A 24,118-nucleotide genomic window follows, 5' to 3' on the forward strand; every position below is an offset into this window, starting at 1 on the left:
CATTGACAGTAGTAAATCAAGGAGACTAGAAAATAGTTGTATTGCATCAGGGGATACTGATGGGATTAGATTAGGAAACGAGACACTAAAAATAGTCTGTGGGTTTCGCTATTTTGTCAGACGGTCGCTGGAATACCTGTTGATTAAAAAATAAAGAACAGATTTCAATTGTTCATTACATACAGACAAACTATAAAAGATAAACACATTAGGCGCATCACAAGATAGAGGAAGGTTCGAAGTTTTGACACAGCTGCACTGCAGTTTGTTTGTAGTGACATGGTGACCACACCACAAGAGAAATAATTTTGTGCGTTGGAATATGTGTTAAGTCCATCCATTGTTCAAGTGCAGTATTCCTCCAAGGTCACCAGACCTCACATCTTGTGATTTTTTTTTTTTTTTTTTTTTTTTTCTGTCGGGGTGCACAAGATAGCTGTTGTCCTACATATGGCTGCTACTCTTGAAGAGTAGGTTGTTAAAGCTGTTGATTCCATAAACAAAGACCTGTTGATTCATGTGTGGTATGAAACAGACTACTGTTTTGATGTTTCTCGAGCAACGCACTGTGCTCATGTTGAGTGTATGGTATAGTGTGTGTGTGAACGTAAAACTGTTGAACCTTTCTCTGTCTGGGGATATGTCCAATGTCTCATTTTTTCTTTTTGAATCACACTGTAGACAGAATATAAAATGTACACTGTTGGAATAGCAAGAATAGTATTTCTAAAGAAGAGAAATTTGTTAACATCTAATATAAATTTAAGTTTTAGGAAGTTCTTCTGAAGTGCATGTTGAGAGTGTAGCCTTATACAGAAGTGAATTGTGGATGATAAGCAATTCAGACAAGAAGAGAATAGAGGTGTCTTGAAATGTGATGCTACAGAAGAATGCTGAAGATTGGATGGGTAGACTGGGTAACTAATGGGGAGGCACTGAATGGAATTGTGGGAGAATAGAAATTTATGGCAAAACTTGACTAAGAGATGGGATCAGTTGGTAGGACAGATCCTGACGCATAAAGGAATTATCAGTTTGATAATGGTGAGAAGTGTGAGCGATAAAAATTGTTGAGTGATAAAACTTGTAGAGTGAGACCAAGGGTTGAATACAGTAAGCTGATTCACCAGTGTTTCTTTGGAGGTGAAGATGTTGGCATAGGATTGAATAGTGTGGAGAGCTGCATCAAACCAGTCTTCAGACTGAGGACAGAAACAAAAACCATCAATGGTGTCTATGTTGTTAGTATGATTTCCTGTTCTTTGTCACTGCAGTTTCATTTTTACAGTTTCCCTTATAGAGTTCGACCAGTTACCTGACAGTCACATTAAGTGATCATTTCTAAGCAATTTTGTCTTTGCTCATAATTTTTTGAAATTTTTTCTTGTAAATCTTTACATATTTTACTCTGATGTCATTCACACTTGCAACACCATGAAAGTCGCATGCAACAAATGTCAAATCCCCATAAAGTGTGTTACATGGTTGGATATGCACATGATCAGCAGTTCAACACAATTGCATAAAATTTGTAGGAGCACCACCATCTGTATTCTGTGTGTAATGCAAGATTACACAGACTTTTTATTTCAGAAATAACATTGGAATGTTTGTTGCTTGTTGAGAAGATTGTTTTATGCCTTGTGAAAGAGGCATGAACATCATCATGTGTCGGATGTTGACTGCAGCGTGGTCATATACTATACCACATTATTGTTAATGGCAATGGTCAATGCCCCCATATGAGTAGCACTTGAGATGACAGACGTACTGTTTGCTCAGCCATGCAAGATTGTACTGTCACATCACATATCTTGAGCCAGGAAACATCGTTTGCATCGAAATAAGTATCCACATGGACACTGAAGTACCATGAAATGGTAGCACTGTGTCCATTGTTAAGACTTTTCTTGATGCAGCAGCAGAAAAAGGTACATTGACAGTCATTAGCACAGTGACAACAGAAGTACATACAGAAGTAGCACCTTGTTGTCTTTCCGGACAAATCCCAGTTCTACAAACACATCGCGATGACACACATCCGTGTGTAGAGGCTCCGATGAGAATGAACGTTGCGATACTGCATTTGTCATTGTCATACAGGCACAGCATCAGGTCTGATAGTGTGTGGTGCCATTGGGTACACAAAAGCATTGCCTCTGGTTTACTTAGCTGGTAATTTGGATATCACTTACTTTCCTGGTGAGTTCATGTCTATGGTTGTCTTATCTTTGAGGTCCCCGTTACATTCTCTCTCAAGATACTGCAATACGACTTGTTTCTCATGATTTCTGGACCTACTTTGATGCAAAATGTGTTTGACTTGAGCTGGCCAACATATTCTCCAGCTCTCAGCTGTTGAAACCATCTGGCCATGGGTTACCGAGGGACTAGCATGCAGTGCTCACCAGGCACTACAATTTGTCAACTCTGGTGGCCTAGGAAATGATTTGCCTGTATCTGTTACCAAGCTAGGTTTAACTCGATGCTCAGCTGGGTTGGAACCACTGTTTGATGTCTGAGGTGGTTGATCTGTGTACTAAATTTTGCATTCTGTATACCTTCAAATTACATACAAATTTAGTTATATATTCTTCACACTATGCTGTGTGCACAATATAAGTAAAATTTTGTTAAATACTATCCTTCCTAGTGTTGAAATGTTAATGGCCAGTCCTGTATTGATTGAGCTTTTGTCAATCTTTCTAGTTGATGACTGAGTCATTTTAAGGTTTCACAGTAATTTGTAATGCTTGTTGTGATTCAGGTACTGCGTTGAGTGGCTCTCATGATTGGGCTTTGCTCATTTTCTCTGGAAAGCAAATTTGACAACAGAGATTTTTATAATTATTGGAAATGGCTTGTGGTAGCATTTCTGACCAGGGTTCATTGTTTAGACCATTTATAAAACTGCACTAGTTTTCACAAGTATTTGTTTCACAGGTGAGATACACTATCCTTTTCCTGGTGTCACAGAAATTTAGGACATGTACATTATGTTTGGATGTGCTTAAATATGAATGACTTAACACTATTTTGTTAGTGTCTACATTTGAAAGGCTCTTATTAGCTGAAATATGTTGAAACTGTATAAAACATACAGAAATCCCTGAAGTATTGTCACAGAAGATAGTGAGAAAGTATCATAGCAGTTGCAAATATCAGTTTTAGATACTTCTTTTTTCATGTGCTGATGTGGACCATATTTGTGACAACTTGCTATGATGTGGAATATGTCAATAGGTTCACAAATAAGATCAATTCTGTTTGTGTGGACGTGACTAAATTCTGTCATTTACACAATTAGATTTTTTAAAATCATAATCTAAAGTAAAATTTTATAAATATAATCCCCAACCCCCTACAGATACTATCTATTCAGAAGGTCACCAGTAAAATAAGAGGATACATCAGGCACAAATTATTTCTGTATGCCTATCTTCCACCACCTTTAATTAACAATGGAAGTGGTCAGATATTTTTGTGACTTAATTTTTTTTTGTATTTCTTCACAGTAAACTTCATAAAGAATTAGTAAAAATATTGTAAAGCTGTTGTTGTTGTGCCTAATAGCTACAGGAAGTTTGGGGATGGACACAAATTATCATCCTTACTGCAAATTTCTGTACCACGAATGCTTTCTGTCTGTGTGTGGAATTGCCCCAGGAAATGATTCCATATGACAACAGTGAATGGAAGCCCAGATCACGTAATACTCTTCAGAAGTATCCAGAGTAAACTAATTTTCTAATAATTTCATCACCAATATCAGAAATTAAGCACAGAGCAAATATTTCTGAAATCAAGTATTTACGAAGAGATATTTGATTTCCAATTCAGTTCCGAACAGTATCCGTACTGTGGAATTTTGGACAGTCAGTTTTACGTATTTCCTCTCACATATGCTGTACAGTATTGTTATTCTTGCTGATATATCATGCCTTGTACCAAATTGAATGAACAGTGTTTTTTGAGTTGAGTGCATAGCATAAGGCTAAAACTTACTGACATTCATATTTTAGTTAGAAAAATGGAAACTATATAATTTCTTGACATAAATGTCCTCCTTTCAAATGCACTACTTCTACACTAAAAAACAAGATTGAGTCTGTTTGAGAGTCTGTTTATCATGACGTTATGAAATTGTTTTTATCTTGAACTGTATCATTAGACTGTTATTCATAAAAATTGATAGTCATTGGTAGTGAATAAACAGTTGATTTCGGGTATATTTGTACAATCTACCAAAATTCGTTGTGTATGTCTTATGTAAAAGGAAACAAACCTGATGCTGTCAATTTAAGTAACACAGTCACTTAGTGGTGACTGCCTTCAAAAAGTCCTCACAAATCGCCATTTATGCAGTCCTCTGCTCAAAACATTTCTGTAAATCATTTGCCATGACAATGTATGGAAGCTGTCCTTGTTGCATCTTCCAGTGAAAGGGTAAAACATGTTTGTAGTATCAGCAATTGATTTGGATATAAGTATGTAATCAGTCAATTTTTATTTTTATTTTTGATGCAGAGTGTTGTACTATTAACTAGTTTTCAAGCTGCAGCAGGCTCATCAGATAGGGGTGTTAAACTTAGTCCATGATATAATATTCCTGTAGCACTTTCATCACATGAGCCTGCAGTGGCTTGAAAACTGGTTTCTGAAACAATAAATCATATCAAAAATCCAAAAAAGTGACTACTTGTGTATTCGTAGCCAAATAAATCACAGATTTAAATCACCGTTAAATTTGTCATCTATAATCGATATACTAAATGATTAATGGAAAATCTCATACAAAGATGTGAAACAAATACTAACAAAGAGATAGAGGGGCTAGCCAGTGCTTACCTGAGCTCAGTACAGCCGATAGATAACACAAAACAGAACAGAAAATTTACATTCCTAGCTTTCGGAACTTTGTTCCTTCATCAGGGAAGAGAGGGGGGGAAAAAAGGGAAGAAGGGAAAGTGGATTTAGTTACTCACAACCCAGGATATGAAGCAACAGGGAAAGGTAAACAGGGAGGGTAGCAAGGATGGAGGCATGGTTGTCAGAGGGAAGCCAAAGATATTCTACTGTGCCAGCTTCAAACCAAAGAGGATGCATACATAAGTAAAGAGGTATATAGTATAAAGATAAACACAACTATGTAGGATGAAAAGATGCGTGAATGGCTAAAGAGGAGAGGGAAAAAGAAGAAGACTGAAGAGTAAATGGGAGTGACGTTGGTTAACGAAGGTTCAGTCCAGGGGGATGGCAGGATGAAAGGATGTGTTGGAGTGCAAGTTTCCATCTCCGCAGTTCCGAGGGACTGGTGTTGGGTGGGAGAAGCCAAATGGCACGTACGTTGTAGCAGGTTCCTAGGTCCCTAGAATTATGCTGGACGGCATGCTGTGCTACTGGGTATTGGACATCTCCTAGGCGGACACTTCGTCTGTGCCCATTCATGCACTCAGCCAGTTTAGTTGTCGTCATACCGATGTAAAAGGCTGTGCAGTGCAGGCATGTTAGCTGATAAATGACATGTGTTGTTCCACAAGTGGCCCTGCCTTGAATTGTGTATGTTTTACCAGTAGTGGGGCTGGAGTGGGTGGTTGTGAGGGGATGGGTGGGGCAGGTTTTGCAGCGGGGTCTGTTACAGGGGTAGGAACTGCTGGGTAGAGAAGGTGGTCTGGGAACATTGTAGGGTTTGACAAGGATGTTACAGAGCTTAGGGGGCGACGAAAGGCAACTCTGGGTGGTGTGGGGAGAATATTGTCAAGGGATGATGTCGTTTCAGGGCTTGACTTGAGAAAGTCGTATCCCTGGCGGAGTAATTTGTCGGTGTATTCGAGGCCAGGATAATATTGGGTGACAAGGGGGATGCTTCTGTGAGGTCTGGGGGTAGGAACATTGTTGTTGGACGGGGAGGAATGTATTGCTCTGGAGATCTGTTTGTGGACGAGGTCTGCAGGATAGTTGCGAGGAAAGCACTGGTCAGGTTATTGGTGTAACTGTTGAGGGATTCGTCACTGGAGCAGATAAGTTTGCCATGAATACCTAGGCTGTAGGGGAGGGAGTGTTTGATGTGGAATGGATGGCAGCTATCAAAGCGAAGTTACTGTTGTTTGTATGTGGGTTTGATGTGGACAGAGGTGTGGATGTGAGCTTCAACAAGATGAAGGCTATAGAAGGCTATCGTTTTTTGTATTCCTTATGGTTGTAATGCATTTGAAAATAAACACAGCTGAGAAATAATGCATAAAGATCAGAGGATCATCTTATACATGGCATCGCCACAGATTTGAAGCGCATACCGTGGCAGGGTTGGTACTATGTTGTGAACCAGCCTGTAGAAGCGCCTTGTGACATAGCTAGATTGACAGAGTTGGGACTCACTCGCTCTTCAGTTTACCGACAAACTATATTTTCAGCTTAGGCTTTCACATCTCATCAGTGGCCTCAAATCGTTGTCTGTCTGAAGCATCATTGATTTATCTAAACTCAAGATAACCCGAAGGAGTAAGAACTGTGTGTGGAAAGCTGTAGAATCTGAAATTAAAGTTTGAGTTATCTCAAAAGCTGCAGCTGCCATATGGGATCAAGCGTTGCACAAGACAGAAATCAACCTCAAGACAGCCAATGAAACAACATTGTATTACTGGCTTTAGATCCGTCTTGAACAATGTACTTACTGGCCATATCTCTCCTGGTAATGTTCCAGAATTGGCCTACTTATATCACAGAGGATAGTGAAAAGGATCTGAAGTATGTCTTTTGTTTCTTGTCCCATAATGATGTGCTTTGATAACACATTTCAGGAATCCTTCTTTCAGCATTATGTAATGCAATTTTGTGTATGTATCCTCTCACTTTTGTCACAGAGCTAGCATCCAGTACGCAGCACACATGTAGTCTGCAGTATTGGAAAGCTTCCTGACAGCGATAAGAGTTGATCTAACACTGACATTCAGTTCCTTGGGCAAAACCAATTCTCACAAATTATGGCATTAGTTCGTCCATTATTCTCCGAGGGCACTCTGTCACCCTCTCTCTTGTATTTTTAATTGTACAAACAACCATTAATTTTGTAGAATAGTTACATAATTTTAAAGATTGAAGAATAATTTATTTTTTATACAATCCCCATTTTGATTGGTGCAGTTTTTTAGGCAGCTATGGCATTTTTACAATGCCCACGTCATACAAGCTCGCTGCCATTTACTTCAGGTAATGTTGAACCTTGCCTTTCACCTCATATATGGACCACCTCCTCTGTCTAGATAAATGTTCCTTCAAGTTAAGGAACAAGTGGTAGTTGCTCGGTGCCAGGCCCACACTGTGTGATGTGTGGGTGATGATCCAACTAAAGTTTTGCAGGAGATACAGTTTGACCGGCAGCGTGTGGGCAAGTGTTGTTGTGGAGAATACTTATGGCCTTGCTCAATGCGCCTTTTCTCCAGTTCTGAATTGTCCTGGGTTTTTTCAATGTTTCACAGTACCTGTCAGCATTTCTTTTTGTCCCAGCAGGCAAAAAGTTGTCCTCCTCCTGGTCCAAAAGCACAATTCCCATGACTTTACTGACCGACAGTGTTTGTTTGAATTTTTGCTGCCTGGGTGAAGAGTGATGGTGTCATTCATGTGCTTGTTGTTTTGTCTCACATGTAAAGTGGAATGCCCAGCTTCTGTCGCCTGCAATAATATAGCCCAAGTAGTTGTCCTTTTTGTCCGAATAACGGTGAAGAAATTCCTGGGAGGAATGAGCTTGTTGCTGATTCTGGTTTTCTGTCAGTATACAAAGTACTCATCTTGCACACACCTCGCCGTATCACATTTTTTCTGTTAAAAACCTGTGGATGGTGCTTCGGGGAGCCTCAGGGAGTAAAATGCAGAGAGCCTCCAGGATGATCCTCTGATATTTATGCATTATTTCCTCAACCTTTGTGACTGTCTTGTCGGAAATTGATGGCCTGCTACTCCTTTCTTCATCATGAATGTCAGTACAACTGACTATAAAATCTCTACACCACTTGTGAATGTTTTTGACAGCTGTACACATCTGTCCATACATTTCTGTCTGTTGGCAATGAACTTCAACTGGTTTAATACCCCTTGCGTTAAAAAAATTAAATAACTGCACGAACTTTAAACTTGGTGGTAACAATAAATGTGAACTCTTTTGAAGGGCTTCCTAGCCAAGACAGAGCATCTAAGTGAAGTGAACAGGGAGTCATTTGGGATTGGAGGAATCACAACAGTGTGACCAACAGCTGCACAACAGTTTCTCCATGTCACAGATGTTTCAGAGACACCCCCCCCCCCCCCTTTTTTTTTTCCTCATTGTTCTCATAATCATAAATGACCACAATGAGCTAATCTGAGTGTTACGCATCGACAAGTAATATTTGTTTTGTTCCACTCCCTTCAGTGAATTTCTTGAGGTTATATTCCTGCTAACCAACAATATCTTATATCTAATTTCTGTTTTACTGCTAAAGGCATCACCATTTTTTTTCTACTGTGTTTCTCATTGTACAGGCAGTTCTGTCTCAATTAAATCTTTCCTTTGTAGATATTTGAAGCTGATAAAATGTTTCATTAATGTAATGCTGTGAATTTGGTGTTACTCTTTGAAAGACACAAATAATATGGGAGTTAGTTGAGATTTTTTGGGAAAAATACTAAACATCCATTAATTGGTATAGTTTGTAATGAAGTCGTCAGATGTCAAAAGCAAGGAGCTGAATTGCTGGTCCACCATTATGTTGCTGCACTGTGTGCACCCTTGTGTCCTTATAATCAGTCATGGCATCATTGTATATTGTGTTTGGAGCAGTGACTCTGTTCTGTTGGGGTGCAAAGAAGTGATTACTGCCTTGTGTGCTGGTGCCTTTACCCCCAATTTCAGTGCCAAATAATCACTCTTCCTTTACAAAGGGAAAATGTTATTGCTGACCAGTCTCTGCTGTCCTTTTTAGCCTTCTACATTGGCATGGTTACCACCAAATTATCAATTAGGATGAACGGGCATAGGCAGTGTGTATGTACTGGCAACTCGCAATATCCTGTTGCAGGGCATGCTCTACAACATGACATTCGTGACCTTCGGCGCCTGTTTCACCACACGCGCCATCTGGATTCTTCCCCAGACACCAGTTTCTCAGAACTCCCCGGGTGGGAACTAGCACTACAACATGTCCTTGGTTCTCACCACCCACCTGGCTGTAATTTACATTAATTTCTTCTGGCTCAGCTTTTTTTGGAAACCAAGAATCTACTATGTAGGAATCAACATGGATTCCGGAAACAGCGATCGTGTGAGACCCAACTCGCTTCATTTGTTCATGAGACCCAGAAAATATTAGATACAGGCTCCCAGGTAGATGCTATTTTTCTTGACTTCCGGAAGGCGTTCGATACATGGATTGAAGAGTTTTTAGCAAACAGAACACAGCATGTTGTTATCAATGGAGAGACGTCTACAGACGTTAAAGTAACCTCTGGCGTGCCACAGGGGAGTGTTACGGGACCATTGCTTTTCACAATATATATAAATGACCTAGTAGATAGTGTCGGAAGTTCCATGCGGCTTTTCGCAGATGATGCTGTAGTATACAGAGAAGTTGCAGCATTAGAAAATTGTAGCGAAATGCAGGAAGATCTGCAGCGGATAGGCACTTGGTGCAGGGAGTGGCAACTGACCCTTAACATAGACAAATGTAATGTATTGCGAATACATAGAAAGAAGGATCCTTTATTGTATGATTATATGATAGCGGAACAAACACTGGTAGCAGTTACTTCTGTAAAATATCTGGGAGTATGCGTGCGGAACGATTTGAAGTGGAATGATCATATAAAATTAATTGTTGGTAAGGCGGGTACCAGGTTGAGATTCATTGGGAGAGTGCTTAGAAAATGTAGTCCGTCAACAAAGGAGGTGGCTTACAAAACACTCGTTCGACCTATACTTGAGTATTGCTCATCAGTGTGGGATCCGTACCAGATCGGTCTGACGGAGGAGATAGAGAAGATCCAAAGAAGAGCGGCGCGTTTCGTCACAGAGTTATTTGGTAACCGTGATAGCGTTACGGAGATGTTTAATAAACTCAAGTGGCAGACTCTGCAAGAGAGGCGCTCTGCATCGCGGTGTAGCTTGCTCGCCAGGTTTCGAGAGGGTGCGTTTCTGGATGAGGTATCGAATATATTGCTTCCCCCTACTTATACCTCCCGAGGAGATCACGAATGTAAAATTAGAGAGATTAGAGCACGCACGGAGGCTTTCAGACAGTCATTCTTCCCGCGAACCATACGCGACTGGATCAGGAAAGGGAGGTAATGACAGTGGCACGTAAAGTGCCCTCCGCCACACACTGTTGGGTGGCTTGCGGAGTATAAATGTAGATGTAGATGTTCTTCACTGTAAACTACTCTTTGCTTCACTCCATTTTAGTTTTCTGCATCTTTGTTTTTCCTGTCTATTTTTCACTGCCCACTCCCACCTCTGTTATGCACAATGCACTTAGCTTCTCACTCTTAACTCGTGCACGATGTTTTAGAAGTAATCTCTGTCTTGCATATTACCCTGTCTTCCACCTTTAAGCTCTAAAGTTTTCAAATCTCGTCTGATGCAGTCCCCAACAATCAGTCTTCCCTTCTCATCCCATATGGTAAGTCTCCCCTGACCTGCAGTTCTGGGTGACTTTCCCAAGATCCAGTCCTTTTCCTTCACCCTTCTTCCTTCCCCTTCAACCCTTCTGCCTGAAGGAGGAGCCATTGGTTCCGAAAGCTTGCTAATCACAACAGTCTTTTATGTGTGTGTTCTGCTACTGCTTGGTGAGTAGATTTTTTATCTATCCAATTAAATAATTTTACACGTCAGTTTGGATGAAGTGGACTGATCACATCTTAGCATATTTTGGGTTTCATTATCTTTGCCTATGATCTTTAGTGAACTCTTTTTGGTTTGTACGCAATTGACGTCCAAAGAGCCCTTGGCAGCAGAAAATGGTGACACATTTTCTGATGTAGTTGGTGTTCTTGGAAAATGTATTATTTGTCTGTCTACTACTGTGGTCTGTGTACACGCCAGCCTAAATGTGGTCACTGGATATTTCCAACTTTGCAACTGTATTGACACATAATCTGAATTCAGAACACTATTGACAAACATAAACATTGTGTGAGACTAGAGAGGCACGTCTTTTTCTAATTGATTGTATATTTGAGCATCAGACCTTTAGCTTTTCTTCTTGTTTTGCTGGTGTTATACTTTCCACAAATAACATGTTACTTTCAAATTAACTTGGAGGGAAGTATATTCTAGTCTTTTTCAACAACAAAACATTAAAAAATGGTGTAGTTCGTAAAAGGTATTGTCTGTAAAAATGTTAGTCTTCAAATACCTACAAGTTGTTATTCTAGTGCCTTGTAGTGGTCTCAGTTATTAAAATATTTTATTGTACAGTGTAAGATTCCATTCTATTGCTTGTGAAAATTGTATTTGTGTCATGTCATTGCTATTAACAGCAGACTTCACCAGAGCAATGTTTCTATTTTATATAGACCGACATTAGATTCCCACTATTCGTATTCATCGAAGAGATACTGTTAGCTGTCTGATTATTAACTTGACTTACCATAGTAGCACTATCAGTCCTACATACAGTTTTTAGGAATAAAACTGTAATAAAATGTCAAGCATCTCTGAATGTACTTCAATTTTTTGTTGCAGTTGCAGCCTGGCTGTTCAGCTTTCCAAAGTACGAGAAAGTGTTCTCATCATATCTACAGATCCTGCACATAATATATCAGATGCTTTTGATCAGAAGTTCTCTAAAGTTCCCACCAAGGTTAAAGGATTTGACAACTTGTTCGCAATGGTAATAAGAAAATGTAACACCATGGGACAGATAATTCAAGAGTATGTGCATCTCATTGAATGTGGTTTATGTGATTTTGTCTTCTGATATTGCATGACAGTTTTACTATTCCAACAATTTTTCAAGGCAAATGATGCTTTAACTGAGGTATAATTTCCAGATAGAACATCAAAAGACCTTTTCAGTTGAAGCAAAACATATTTGTTTGTGTAAAATTCTTCTAGTGCAACTGTATTAGTTACGATAACACTGGGGGAAGAGAACTTTCATTGTCAAACAATGCACAATAATAACTAAGTAACTGTTCGTAACTTTAAAGAAAAATAGGAAACATTTACAGAGAAAATTGTGAAGGGAGAAAGTATGACTGAATGTTGGAGTGCAACTTGATCTTTAAAAAGCTGTTGGCTTTATAGTTTACAGCTGAAAAATAGAATTTATGAGATGAACTGTGATGTTGAGTGAGTGCTTATTGGCAGTGGTATTATTGCTTAGTGAGAAGTTAAAGGAATATTAAGAGAGTTTGTTAAAGGATCCTTCCATATTTTCTCTGTATGTCCCTGCATTCTATTTTAAATAATAGAAAAACTCAAGCACAGGAAAATATAAATAAAATTTTCTTGTAATAACTGATTCTCTATAAGTGGACTGTCATTGCATTTAGATGAAACACTGTATATACAGTTCTGCACTGCACAAGTGCTGAGCATACCATTAGAAATAATGGACAAGAGTAAATCAGTAAATGAAGCAAAATTTTCTGATTGTTACATGTTCATATTGATAAGAATCTGAACTGGAAGTAACATGCTGCAGAGCTTTTTATACTTCCAAACTCATCCCCTAATGTCTTATGGCATCGTATTTTGGGAGTATCTTCTCATTGAACAAGAAAGTGTTTGTTGCACAGGATTGTGTATGTGGATAATACACTGATGGAAAAAAATTCTTCTTCCCAGTGAACAGGTGATCCAATTTGTGGAGACTGTGGCCAACAATTTCATGAAAATTCGTATTGTGGGCTACCACCACCACTGTCAGTGTGGGAATGACTACACTTCTCTACCCATGAAGTGTGCTCACCTAATTTAAGGAATGTAAAATCCAGGAATTAAAGCTCACAGATCACCTCTCCTAATTTGAAGCTTGGAAAGTGTACTATCTTTTGTATCCAGTCTCAGTGATATTGACTTTTGTTGCTACTCCGGTCAGACCAATGGCAATACTTCGCATATTTACTCACTTGATGTCGATCTCTATTAGTCACACAAACTTGTCCAGGGGGGTGATAGGCCCTCGCCTCTTGCAGTCCTTGCAGCACCATCTTCGAGAACTGCTTCCCACATCCAGCAAGAGAAGCAGCATCATCCTCCATTGTCTACTGGTGACAGGGCTCCCTTTTGGGAACTTTCTCCTCTGAAATACACACATCAGTAACCCAACACCAGCCAATAGCGGAAGATCCCAGGGCTACCCACTCTCCTTTCATTCTGACACCCATAATCGATAAGCCATCATAAGATTGTCAACTGTCAAAAGTTGTAAATAAGAGAAAGAAAAAAAATCTCGGGAGAAGGCTACTCTGACACCAGAGGCACCAGATCTCTCATGTTGGTGGACTCTGAATCAATTTTCATTGAAACTCAGTTGATTCATTGTTGATCTAGGACAGCAGCTGGTCAAATACTTACCAAGGGAAATTGCCAAATAGCCATATGTTTTGAGAAGTTAGTTTATTTAGGCAGCCAGTTTCTGCATCCCATTAACATCTTCAGACCCCTATGCACACCATGTACAGATAATCAGATATATCATACTTGCATAACTGGAGCCATCAACATCTGGATTCCATGAATTCAATTTTTAGTGTTTACTTTGAAGACTTGACAACTAATATGGTTGTTTGGCATTTTACTTTGGTAAATGTTCATTGATGATGTTCCACATGCACCATTGACAGAGACCGGAGAGAGAATGTGGAGAGGGGTCTGTACATTGGGTTGTACAGATGTAATTAGTAAGTGGGTTTTCCTCCATACCATGTTGGAAGCAATAGCATTGTGACTGCAGACAACCCCAGAAATCACCTTTTGTATTATTTATTTACCTCCCGGCAGGGGGCATTTTCTTCAGATGATCATCTTATTGCAACCACTTCCCCTTGCACCCTCTCTGATTTTCATCTACTTGATGTATGAATACATACCACCTCCTGTGGGGATGTAACACTTCATTTGGTAGAGGCCTTCTGATTGACCACCTTCTTTCTAATCTTGATCTTCCTCTTCCCAGTGACAGTACTCTACCCATTCTGGTGATGCCTACAGCAGCTATCGACCTATCATCATCATCATCTCCCTGGTATAATGGCTTCACTGCAAAGGTCACTGCACAACTATTTTTGTAACAGCAACAACTTTCCTTTGAACCTGTTGCTTCATTGCCACTGTCCGAAGAACCCTTACCACTTTGGGCACTTCAAAGGGCCAGCTGAGTGATGTATTACATCTGCTGCCACCTTCACTTTCTGCTAGATTGCATCAACAAGATTGTGGAAGACTTCTGCCGTGATCACTTGTGCCACTGGATCTGTTGTTCCCCTTTCCGCAGGCACATTGTCACTGGCCAATGTGGTACACTAAAGATATTGCAATAGCTACTAAGGATCATTGAAGGACCCTGGAACACTTCAAGTGACACCCTTCACAGACCACCCTCATAACTTTTAAGTGACTTTGTGCTAAGGCAAGATATCTAAGCAGACACAGTAAGAAAGAATGATTGGAGTGAGTGAAGTTGAACTGTTCTGCATTTTCTCTGTGAAAATTGTTTTTATTCTCAGATACAACATATGAGTCTTATCATAGCTGTTCTAGTGTTAGTGTCTGCGTGGTTGTGTGTGTGCATGTGTGTGTTCGCATGAGGTTATCCCTCTTTAATTCTGTTTAATTACTTTTAGGTGTGTTAGTCCCTTTTTACTGCTACTCTATTTTCTTTTTAAGGGGTAGCACTCCAGTGAATGATTGGTGCTGTTACCCTCTTTAACACTTTATCTATAGCAGATCGAGGGTGGGCCAGCCCTCGTCGTATGCAAAGCCCTAAGGGACTCGCCTGGGTTCCAACCACCTATTGACCTGATTATTTCTTTCGCCCTATTTTACACTACTGGCCATTAAAATTGCTACACCAAGAAGAAATGCAGATGATAAACGGGTATTCATTGGACAATATACGAGGGCGGTTCAGAAAGTAACCTCCGATTGGTCACAGTGCGGGTTGTGGGGGGAGTAGCGACGCCATCTGTGCGTTCACGCACTCAACAGGTCAGTCGGCATCAAGCCGTGGTCGAGTGAACGTCGTACCTGCGCTAGTTTAGTTTTTGTGGCAGTTTGAAATGTGTGCTGCAATAGAAAACCCCGCCAAATGTGAAGTGCGTGCTGTCATAAGGTTTTTTACAGCCAAAGGATATTCTGCAGCAGCTATTCATCGTGAGCTTTGTGCCGTGTACGGATCAAGAGTTATGAGTGAAGGAGTTGTCCGTGAATAGGTACGTTTATTTAAAAGTGGACGAGAAAACGTTCATGATGAAGAGAGGTGTGGTAGACCATCATTGGTGACTGACGAACTCGTTCAGACAGTTGATGCAAAAGTTCGTGAAAATCGACGTTTCTCAATGTCGGAGTTGTCTACTGGTTTTCCACAGATTTCTAAGACTCTCTTGTACGAGATAGTGACAGCAAGATTGGGTTACCGTAAGTTCTGTGCACGGTGGGTGCCCAAAATTCTTACCGACCACCACAAAACTCAAAGAATGGCCTCTGCATTAGACTTTGTCACGTTATGAGGACGAAGGAGAACCATTGTTAAACAGAATCGTGACCGGTGACGAAACCTGGATTAAGTACGTGAACCCTGAGATAAAAGAACAATCAAAGATGTGGGCACATTCAAATTCGCCTACCAAACCAAGAAAAGCCTCGCAAGATTTTTCTGCCAGAAAACTGATGGCAACGGTGTTTTGGGATGCCAAAGGGGTGTTGTTGGTTGAATTCATGGAACGTGGTACGACCATTAATCAAGACGTGTACTATGAAACAATAAAAAAGTTACGATGGGCTATACAGAACAAACGCCGTGGTATGCTGACTTCCGGTATTGTTTTTTTGCACGATAACGCCCGTCCTCACTCTGCTCGCAGAACAACGGCCCTTCTTGAGTCCTTCAAGTGGGACGTTATCAACCATCCACCTTACAGCCCGGACCTGGCGCCAAGTGATTATCACCTCTTCATGCATTTGAAGAAATGGCTCGGGTCACAGCGGTTTGATGACGACGAAGAGCTCAAAGATGCGGTCACAGGCTGGCTCCAGGCACAAGCGGGTGATTTTTATGCAGAAGGAATTTCAAAGCTTGTGAAGAGATACGATAAGTGCCTCAATCGCTATGGAGACTATGTAGAAAAATAGTGCAAAGATGTAGTTGTAAGATGTATATATTAAAATATTTTTATTTAACTTGGTGTATTTTTTTAAATCAACCGGAGGTTACTTTCTGAACGGCCCTCGTATTATGCTAGAACTGACATGTGATTACATTTTCATGCAGTTTGGGTGCATAGATCCCGAGAAATCAGTACCCAGAACAACCACCTCTGGCCTTAATGACGGCCTTGATACTCCTGGGCATTGAGTCAAATGGAGCTTGGATGGTGTGTACAGGTACAGCTGCCCATGCAGCTTCAACACGATACCACAGTTCATGAAGAGGAGTGACTGGCGTATTGTGACGATCCAGTTGCTCGGCCACCGTTCCCCCCCCTGCGGGTTCGGGGGTTAGAATAGGCCCGCGGTATTCCTGCCTGTCGTAAGAGGCACCTAAAAGGAGTCTCAAACGTTTCGGCCTTATGTGATGGTCCCCTGTCGGGTTTGACCTCCATATCTCAAAATTTTTCCGAAGAGCGAGCCGATTGGGGAAGGGCGCCTTACTTGGTGCATTGTGTCCGTGTTGTGTTGAGAACTTTCGCCATCTTATTCGTCGTTGCATTGCAGTCTTGCCCGCTCTCCATCGCTTGGGCATGGATGCGCTCCTGCGTGCACTTTCTACCAAGCATTGTGCAGGGCCATTTTCTGCGCTGACGACGCCCATGGACCACATGTCACCTGACATCCAGCACGGTAGCCAGTCCGTTGTGGTGGGGCCGCCATGTACCCTCTTGGTTGTAGCCCCCTGACAACACAGGGATCGCTCTACTGATGCCTGCGCCGTTCACTCCCCACGTATGCCAAGGAGTAGATGCCCATCTCCCTGGGGCATCAGGGCTCCCGGCAATGGCCATCCTGCCAGGTGGCTATTGCTGTGGCTGGGTGGCGCCCGTGGGGGGGGCCCTTGGTCGGAGTAGGTGGCATCAGGGCGGATGACCCGCAATGAAGCGTGGTACATCATCTATCGCTGGTGGGCCTCCACCAGCAGTCTCTAAGCGATCGAGGTCTAACCTCAACGGGAAGAAATTTGATCAGAGATCGTTTCCCTCCCTAGCTACTCCATGGGAGGAACGTCTTGCTAAAGAAGGCAGTGGAGAATATTCCACGCGGTACCTTGTGTGTACGCAGGTTGATGGAGAATCGTTCATGTCGACCAAGCCCCAGTTTTTTGTGGAGCATTTAGAGGACAAGTTCGGGGAGGTGGAGGGCTTGTCCAAGATGCGCTCTGGTTCTTTGCTCATCAAAACGGCATCCTCTGCCCAGTCATGGAGGTTGCTCCATTGTGACAAGTTGGGGGATGTTTCCGTTAGCATCACGCCGCATAAGAGTCTCAACATGGTCCAGGGTATTATATTCCACAGGGATCTTCTTCTGCAGTCCGACGATGAATTACGCGCCAACCTCGAACGACGAGGTGTTCACTTCGTCCGGCGCGTCCATCGGGGGCCGAGGGATAATCAGGTAGCCACCGGTGCCTTCATCTTGGCCTTTGAGTGTGATGTCTTACTCGAAAAGGTTAAGGTGATGGTTTACCGTTGTGATATGAAACCATATATCCCTCCTCCGATGCGGTGTTTCAAATGCTGGAAGTTCGGGCACATGTCGTCTCGCTGTATTTCCAGCATCACGTGTCGGGATTGCGGACGTCCGTCACATCCTGATACTCCATGTGCTCCGCCTCCCATCTGTGTTAACTGTGGAGAACACCATTCCCCCTGCTCACCGGACTGTCGGATCTTCCAGAAGGACAGGAAGATAATGGAGTATAAGACCCTGGACCGCCTGACCTACACCGAGGCAAGGCGGAAATATGAGCGGCTACATCCAGTGCCCATGACGTCTACCTATGCCGCTGCTGCAACACCAGTTCGCTCTCAGCTCTGCCAGAATTCACCGGCCCCCTTGGTTGCGGGGGGCACTTCACTCCCTGTTGCTCCTGCTCCATCTACTTCAGGAGCAACACCACCCCAACCACCGGGGACATCTGTTCCCCCTTCACAGCCGGAGAAGCGTGTGCCTTCTTCGGCTCCTCTCGCCCGGAAGGGGTCCCTTGGGGCCCTCCCATCCCAGGCTTTGCCCAGTGCCAAAGCGGACACCCGCAAGTTTGTCAAACAACCACCGGTCGCTGGTCGTAGGGCGTCACGGTCGTCTTCAGTCCCTGAGGCTGACCCAGTGAGGCCCTCCCAGCCAGACCCACCTAAGGCACAGCGCGCAAAGCAGTCAAAGAAAAAGGCTCCCAAGCATCCTGAAATTGCGGTGGCACCTGTCCCACCGCAACCTTCTCCCTCTGCGTCCGAAGATGAGGTGGAGATTCTGGCGTCCGCTGAGGACCTGGATCTCGCCAGTCCCTCGGACGCAATAGATGGCTGTTGTCCAGGTGGCGACTCAGTAGCAGCAGGGGCCCCGGAGGCGTAATCTGGCTCCCCAGTCCCTTCACGCCTTTCCCATCCATGGCCCATACCATCCTCCAGTGGAACTGCAGCGGTTTCTTCCACCATCTAGCTGAGCTCCGCCAACTTATCAGCCGTCATCCTTTCCTTTGCATTGCTCTGCAGGAAACTTGGTTTCCAGCAATGCGAACCCCCACCCTCCGTGGCTATCGGGGTTATTTTAAGAACCGGGCAGCTTATGAAAGGGTGTCTGGTGGCGTCTGCATATATGTCCTTAACTCTCTTCACAGCGAGTTTGTACCTCTACAAACAGCTTTAGAGGCTGTCGCTGTTCGGGTGTGGATGCCACAGGCTATTACCGTCTGCAGTATTTACCTTCCACCAGATGGTGCTGTCGCGCAGCATGTCCTGGCTGCTGTGATCGCCCAACTGCCGCCACCTTTCTTGTTGCTGGGCGATTTCAATGCCCACAACCCTCTATGGGGTGGGACTGTCTCCGATGACCGCGGTCGTGCCGTGGAGCATTTGTTGGCTCAGCTCGACCTTAGCCTCTTGAACACCGGTGCTCCCATGCATTTCAGTGTAGCCCATGGCTCGTTCTCGGCTATCGATCTCTTTCTTTGCAGCCCCGCACTTGTCCCATCCCTCCACTGGAGAGTGCATCCTGACCTGTGTGGTAGTGACCATTTTCCCATCTATTTGTCACTGCCCCAGTGTCATTCTTCTGGGCACCTGCCCCGCTGGGCTCTCCAAAGGGCTGACTGGCCGGGTTTTACTTCCGCGGCAACCATTGAGTCTCCCCCACAGGGTGACATTGACGAGGTGGTCCGTGTGTTAACCACGTCAATCATTTCGGCGGCCGAGGCTGCCATCCCCCGCTCTTCTGGACTTCCTCGGAGGAAGGCATTACCCTGGTGGTCGCCGGAGATTGCTGAGGCTATTCGCGACCGTAGGCGGGCCCTCCAGCGTCATAGGCGGCACCCGTCTCTCGAGACCCTCATCGCCTTTAAGAGGCTCCGTGCCTTCGCCCGTCGTCTTATTACACGGCGTAAGCAGGAGTGCTGGGAGCGGTATGTCTCCTCCTTGGGCTCCCATGTCTCCCCCTCGCTCGTGTGGTCCCGGATACGGTGGATTTATGGACACCAGACCTCTACGGGTGTCCCTGGGATCTCCTTGGACAGCGCTGTCTGCACGGACGCTGCCGCCATTGCTGAACACCTTGCTGCGCACTTCGCTAAGAGCTCTGCGACTGCAACTTATCCCCCCGCCTTTCGCTCTCTCAAGGAGTGTGCCGAGCAGACGCCATTATCGTTCCGCACGCGTCGTTCTGAAAAATACAATGCTCCTTTCAGCGAGAGGGAATTCCTCGCTGCCCTCGCCGATTGCCCTGATACAGCACCAGGCCCGGACTGCATCCACGCACAGATGCTGAAGCATCTCTCCAGGGACTGCCAGAGACACATCCTCACCATCTTTAACCGCATCTGGTGCGAGGGCGTGTTCCCGTCGCAATTGCGAGAGGGTCTTATTGTCCCCATCTTGAAGCCCGGTGCGGACCCACTGGCGGTGGACAGCTATCGTCCCATTACCCTCACCGACGTTTTGAGCAAATTGCTCGAACGTATGGTGGGGCGGCGTTTGTGTTGGGTCCTTGAGTTGCGCGGTCTCCTCGCTCCATCCCAGGGTGGCTTCCGCCGGGGCCGGTCTGCAGCGGACAATTTGGTGCGGCTGGAATCTGCTGTCCGTACGGCCTTTGCCCGACGTCAGCATCTCGTTGCTGTATTTTTCGATCTGCGGAAGGCGTATGACACCACATGGAGGCATCACATCCTTGCCACGTTGCATGAGTGGGGTCTTCGTGGTCGGCTCCCGGCTTTTCTTCAAAGCTTTTTATTGCGCCGCTCTTTCCGGGTGCAAGTCGGTGCCACCTCTAGTTCATCTTATATACAGGAAAATGGGGTCCCGCAGGGCTCGGTGTTGAGCGTCTCCTTATTTCTAGTGGCCATTAATGGTCTGGCTACAGCAGTGGGGTCGTCGGTGTCTCCTTCTTTGTATGCCGACGACTTCTGCATCTCATTTAGCTCTACGACTACGGGAGTCGCCGAACGCAGGCTGCAAGTCGCTGTTCGCAAGGCAGCATCATGGGCTCTGACTCATGGTTTTCAGTTCTCTGCTGCCAAGACTCGAGTTATGCACTTCTGCAGGCGTCGGACAGTCCACCCTCATCCTGAACTTTACCTCGACGGCCACCTGCTTGAAGTGGTGGACACTTGCCGCTTCTTGGGACTCGTGTTTGATGCCTGGCTCACATGGGTTCCTCATGTTACTCAGCTGAAGCAAATATGCTGGCGGCACCTCAACACCCTCCGCTGCCTTAGCCACACGTCTTGGGGTGCAGATCGCTGCACGCTGCTGCGATTGTACAGAGCCCTTGTGCAGTCCCGGCTTGATTATGGGAGCCTGGCCTATGGGTCTGCGTCACCCTCAGTGTTGAAGTTGTTAGACCCCATACACCACTGTGGGGTTCGGCTTGTAACTGGCGCTTTTCGTACCAGCCCCGTGGATAGTCTACTGGTGGAGGCCGGGGTTCCCCCGCTGCGGATTCGCCGCCATCGACTGCTCGCCGGCTATGCTGTCCGCGTGCATTGCTCGCCAGGCCATCCCAATCATCGCCTGCTTTTCCCTGCCATGGTCCTCCATCTGCCCGAACGGCGACCTAGGTCTGGGCTTTCCGTAGCTGTCCGCATCCGGTCCCTGCTGTCGCAACTGGGGTCATTCCCTCTTCTGCCTCCCTTCCGGGTCCGTGCACCTACGCCTCCCTGGTGTTTGTCCCGGCCGTCCGTCCGTCTGGACTTGGCACAGGGACCCAAGGACTCGGTTCCGCCTGTGGCCCTCCGTCGCCGTTTTCTTGCGCTCCTCGCCTCATTTTCGGACTGTGAGACTGTCTACACTGATGGTTCCCTGGTTGATGGTCGCACTGCCTACGCTTTTGCTCACGCTGCCCATGTTGAGCAGCACTCCTTGCCGGCTGGCTGCAGTATTTTTACTGCAGAGCTGGTGGCCATATTGCGCGCTCTTGAGCATATGCGTTTCTGCTCAGGTAGGTTCATCGTCATCTGCAGTGACTCCCTGAGCAGCCTTCAAGCCATCGACCGCTACTATCCCTCTTCTCCTCTGGTGTCCTCTATACAGGAGTCTGTTTCCGCCATTGCCCGTTCTGGTCGTTCGGTGGTCTTGGTTTGGACGCCAGGTCATGTTGGCATCCCGGGGAACGAACGTGTTGACAGGCTGGCCCAAGGGGCGCTCGACGCCCCAGCTTTGGAGATCGGCCTCACGGCTCCCGATCAGCAGCTGGTGTTGCACCGTAAGGTGCTTGGGATGTCGTCTGCTGAGTGGCGAGGCATGACAGTGCCTAATAAACTGCGGGCTGTCAAGGAGACGACCGATGTGTGGCGCTCCTCCCTGCGGTCTTGTCGCAGGGACTCTGTTATCCTGTGTCGGCTCCGCATCGGCCATACATACCTGACGCACGGCCACCTTTTGCATCAGGAGGATCCCCCCCTGTGTCGGTGTGGGTCCCGGCTGACGGTCGCCCACATCTTGTTAGTGTGTCCCCGACTGCGCCCCCTCCGGCAGTCTTTTAATCTTCCGGGCACTTTGCCTTTGGTTTTATGTGACAATGCCTTCATGGCTGACAACGTTTTAAATTTTATGCGTGGTAGTCCTTTTTATGGTTCCATTTAGAGTGGTCCTGCACCTTTCCCTTTGTGTGTCTCTTGTCCTCGAGTCTCTCATATTTGGTTGCAGATTTTAGCGTGTAGTCGGTTGGTTGACTCTCTCCCTTTTTTTGTTGTCGTGGTCAGTCAACCAGTCTCCGGCCATCTTATTTTGTTCTGTTTCTTTTTGTCTGGTGTCTTCGTGTCTGTAGTGTTCGTTACCGCATTTGTGTTCTTTTAGGGCCTTGGGGGGAGTCTCCTTCCCCTTGGGGTTTTACCTGCTTCGTGCATTTATGTCTCGCCTGTTTTTGGAATGGGGGACTGATGACCTTAGCTGTTTAGTCCCCCTTAAACACCCCAACAACCACCACCACCACCACCGGCCACCGTTGACCAGTTTCAATTGGTGAGAGAGCTGGTGAATGTGCTGGCCAGGGCAGCAGTCGAACATTTTCTGTATCCAGAAAGGCCCGTACAGGACCTGCAACGTGTCGTCTTGCATTATCCTGCTGCAATGTAGGGTTTCTCAGGGATCGAATGAAGGGTAGAGCCATGGGCTGTAACACATCTGAAATGTAACATCTACTGTTCAAAGTGCTGTCAATGCGAACAAGAGGTGACAGAGACGTGTAACCAATGCCACCCCATACCATCACGCCAGGTGATACGCCACTATGGTGATGACGAACACACGCTTCCGATGTGCGTTCACTGTGCTGTCGCCAAACATGGATGCAACCATCATGATGCTGTAAACAATACCTGGATTCATCCGAAAAAATGATGTTTTGCCATTCATGCATCCAGGTTCGTCGTTGAGTACACCATCGCAGGTGCTCCTGTCTGTGATGCAGCGTCAAGGGTAACCGCAGCCATGGTCTCCGAGCTGATAGTCCATGCTGCTGCAAACATGGTCGAACTGTTTGTGCAGATGGTTTTTGTCTTGCAAACATCCCCATCTGTTGACTCAGTGATTGAGACGTGGCTGCACGATCCGTTACAGCCATGCAGATAAGATGCCTGTCATCTCGACTGCTAGTGATACGAGGCCATTGGGATCCAGCACGCCATTCCGTATTACCCTCCTGAACCCACCGATTCCATATTCTGCTAACAATCATTGGATCTCGACCAATGCGAGCAGCAATGCCGCGATACGATAAACCGCAATCGCGATAGGCTACAATCCGACCTTTATCAAAGTCGGAAACGTGATGGTAAGCATTTCTCCTCCTTACACGAGGCATCACAACAACGTTTCACCAGGCAATGCCGGTCAACTGCTGTTTGTGTATGAGAAATCGGTTGGAAACTTTCCTCACTCAGCACGTTTTAGGTGTCTCCACTGGTGCCAACCATGTGGGAATGCTCTGAAAAGCTAATCATTTGCATATCACACATCTTCTTCCTGTTGGTTAAATTTCGCATCCGTAGCACATCATCTTCGTGGTGTTGCAATTTTAATGGTCAGTAGTGTATTATTGGTGGCCCAACTGATATCCAGTATGTTAGAAAGTTTTTCTTTATTGTAGTATTGTCTTTACCCTTAATTGAATTGGTACCGAGGTCAGATGAAGGTGGGTTTCTCTTGCCACAGATGAGCCCTGGGAGACCCCTTGTCTGCTCTGACCTGTGTAAAGGCCTCAGTCATATTCTTTTACTTGTTTCTA

The 24,118-nt window shown here is 44.9% G+C and overlaps 1 protein-coding gene across 1 annotated transcript in view; it reads left to right on the forward strand.

Annotated features, from left to right (window-relative positions):
- LOC124798188 (ATPase ASNA1 homolog) overlaps positions 1–24,118 on the forward strand; it is a 90,414-nt gene that overhangs the window by 11,393 nt on the left and 54,903 nt on the right. Inside the window, exon 2 of the mRNA XM_047261485.1 lies at positions 11,714–11,861. Within this exon, the coding sequence (XP_047117441.1) occupies positions 11,714–11,861 (148 nt within the window). The remainder of the gene's footprint in view (positions 1–11,713; positions 11,862–24,118) is intronic.

The sequence above is a fragment of the Schistocerca piceifrons genome, chromosome 5, assembly GCF_021461385.2.
Source record: "Schistocerca piceifrons isolate TAMUIC-IGC-003096 chromosome 5, iqSchPice1.1, whole genome shotgun sequence".
NCBI classification, from domain to species: Eukaryota; Metazoa; Arthropoda; class Insecta; order Orthoptera; family Acrididae; genus Schistocerca; species Schistocerca piceifrons.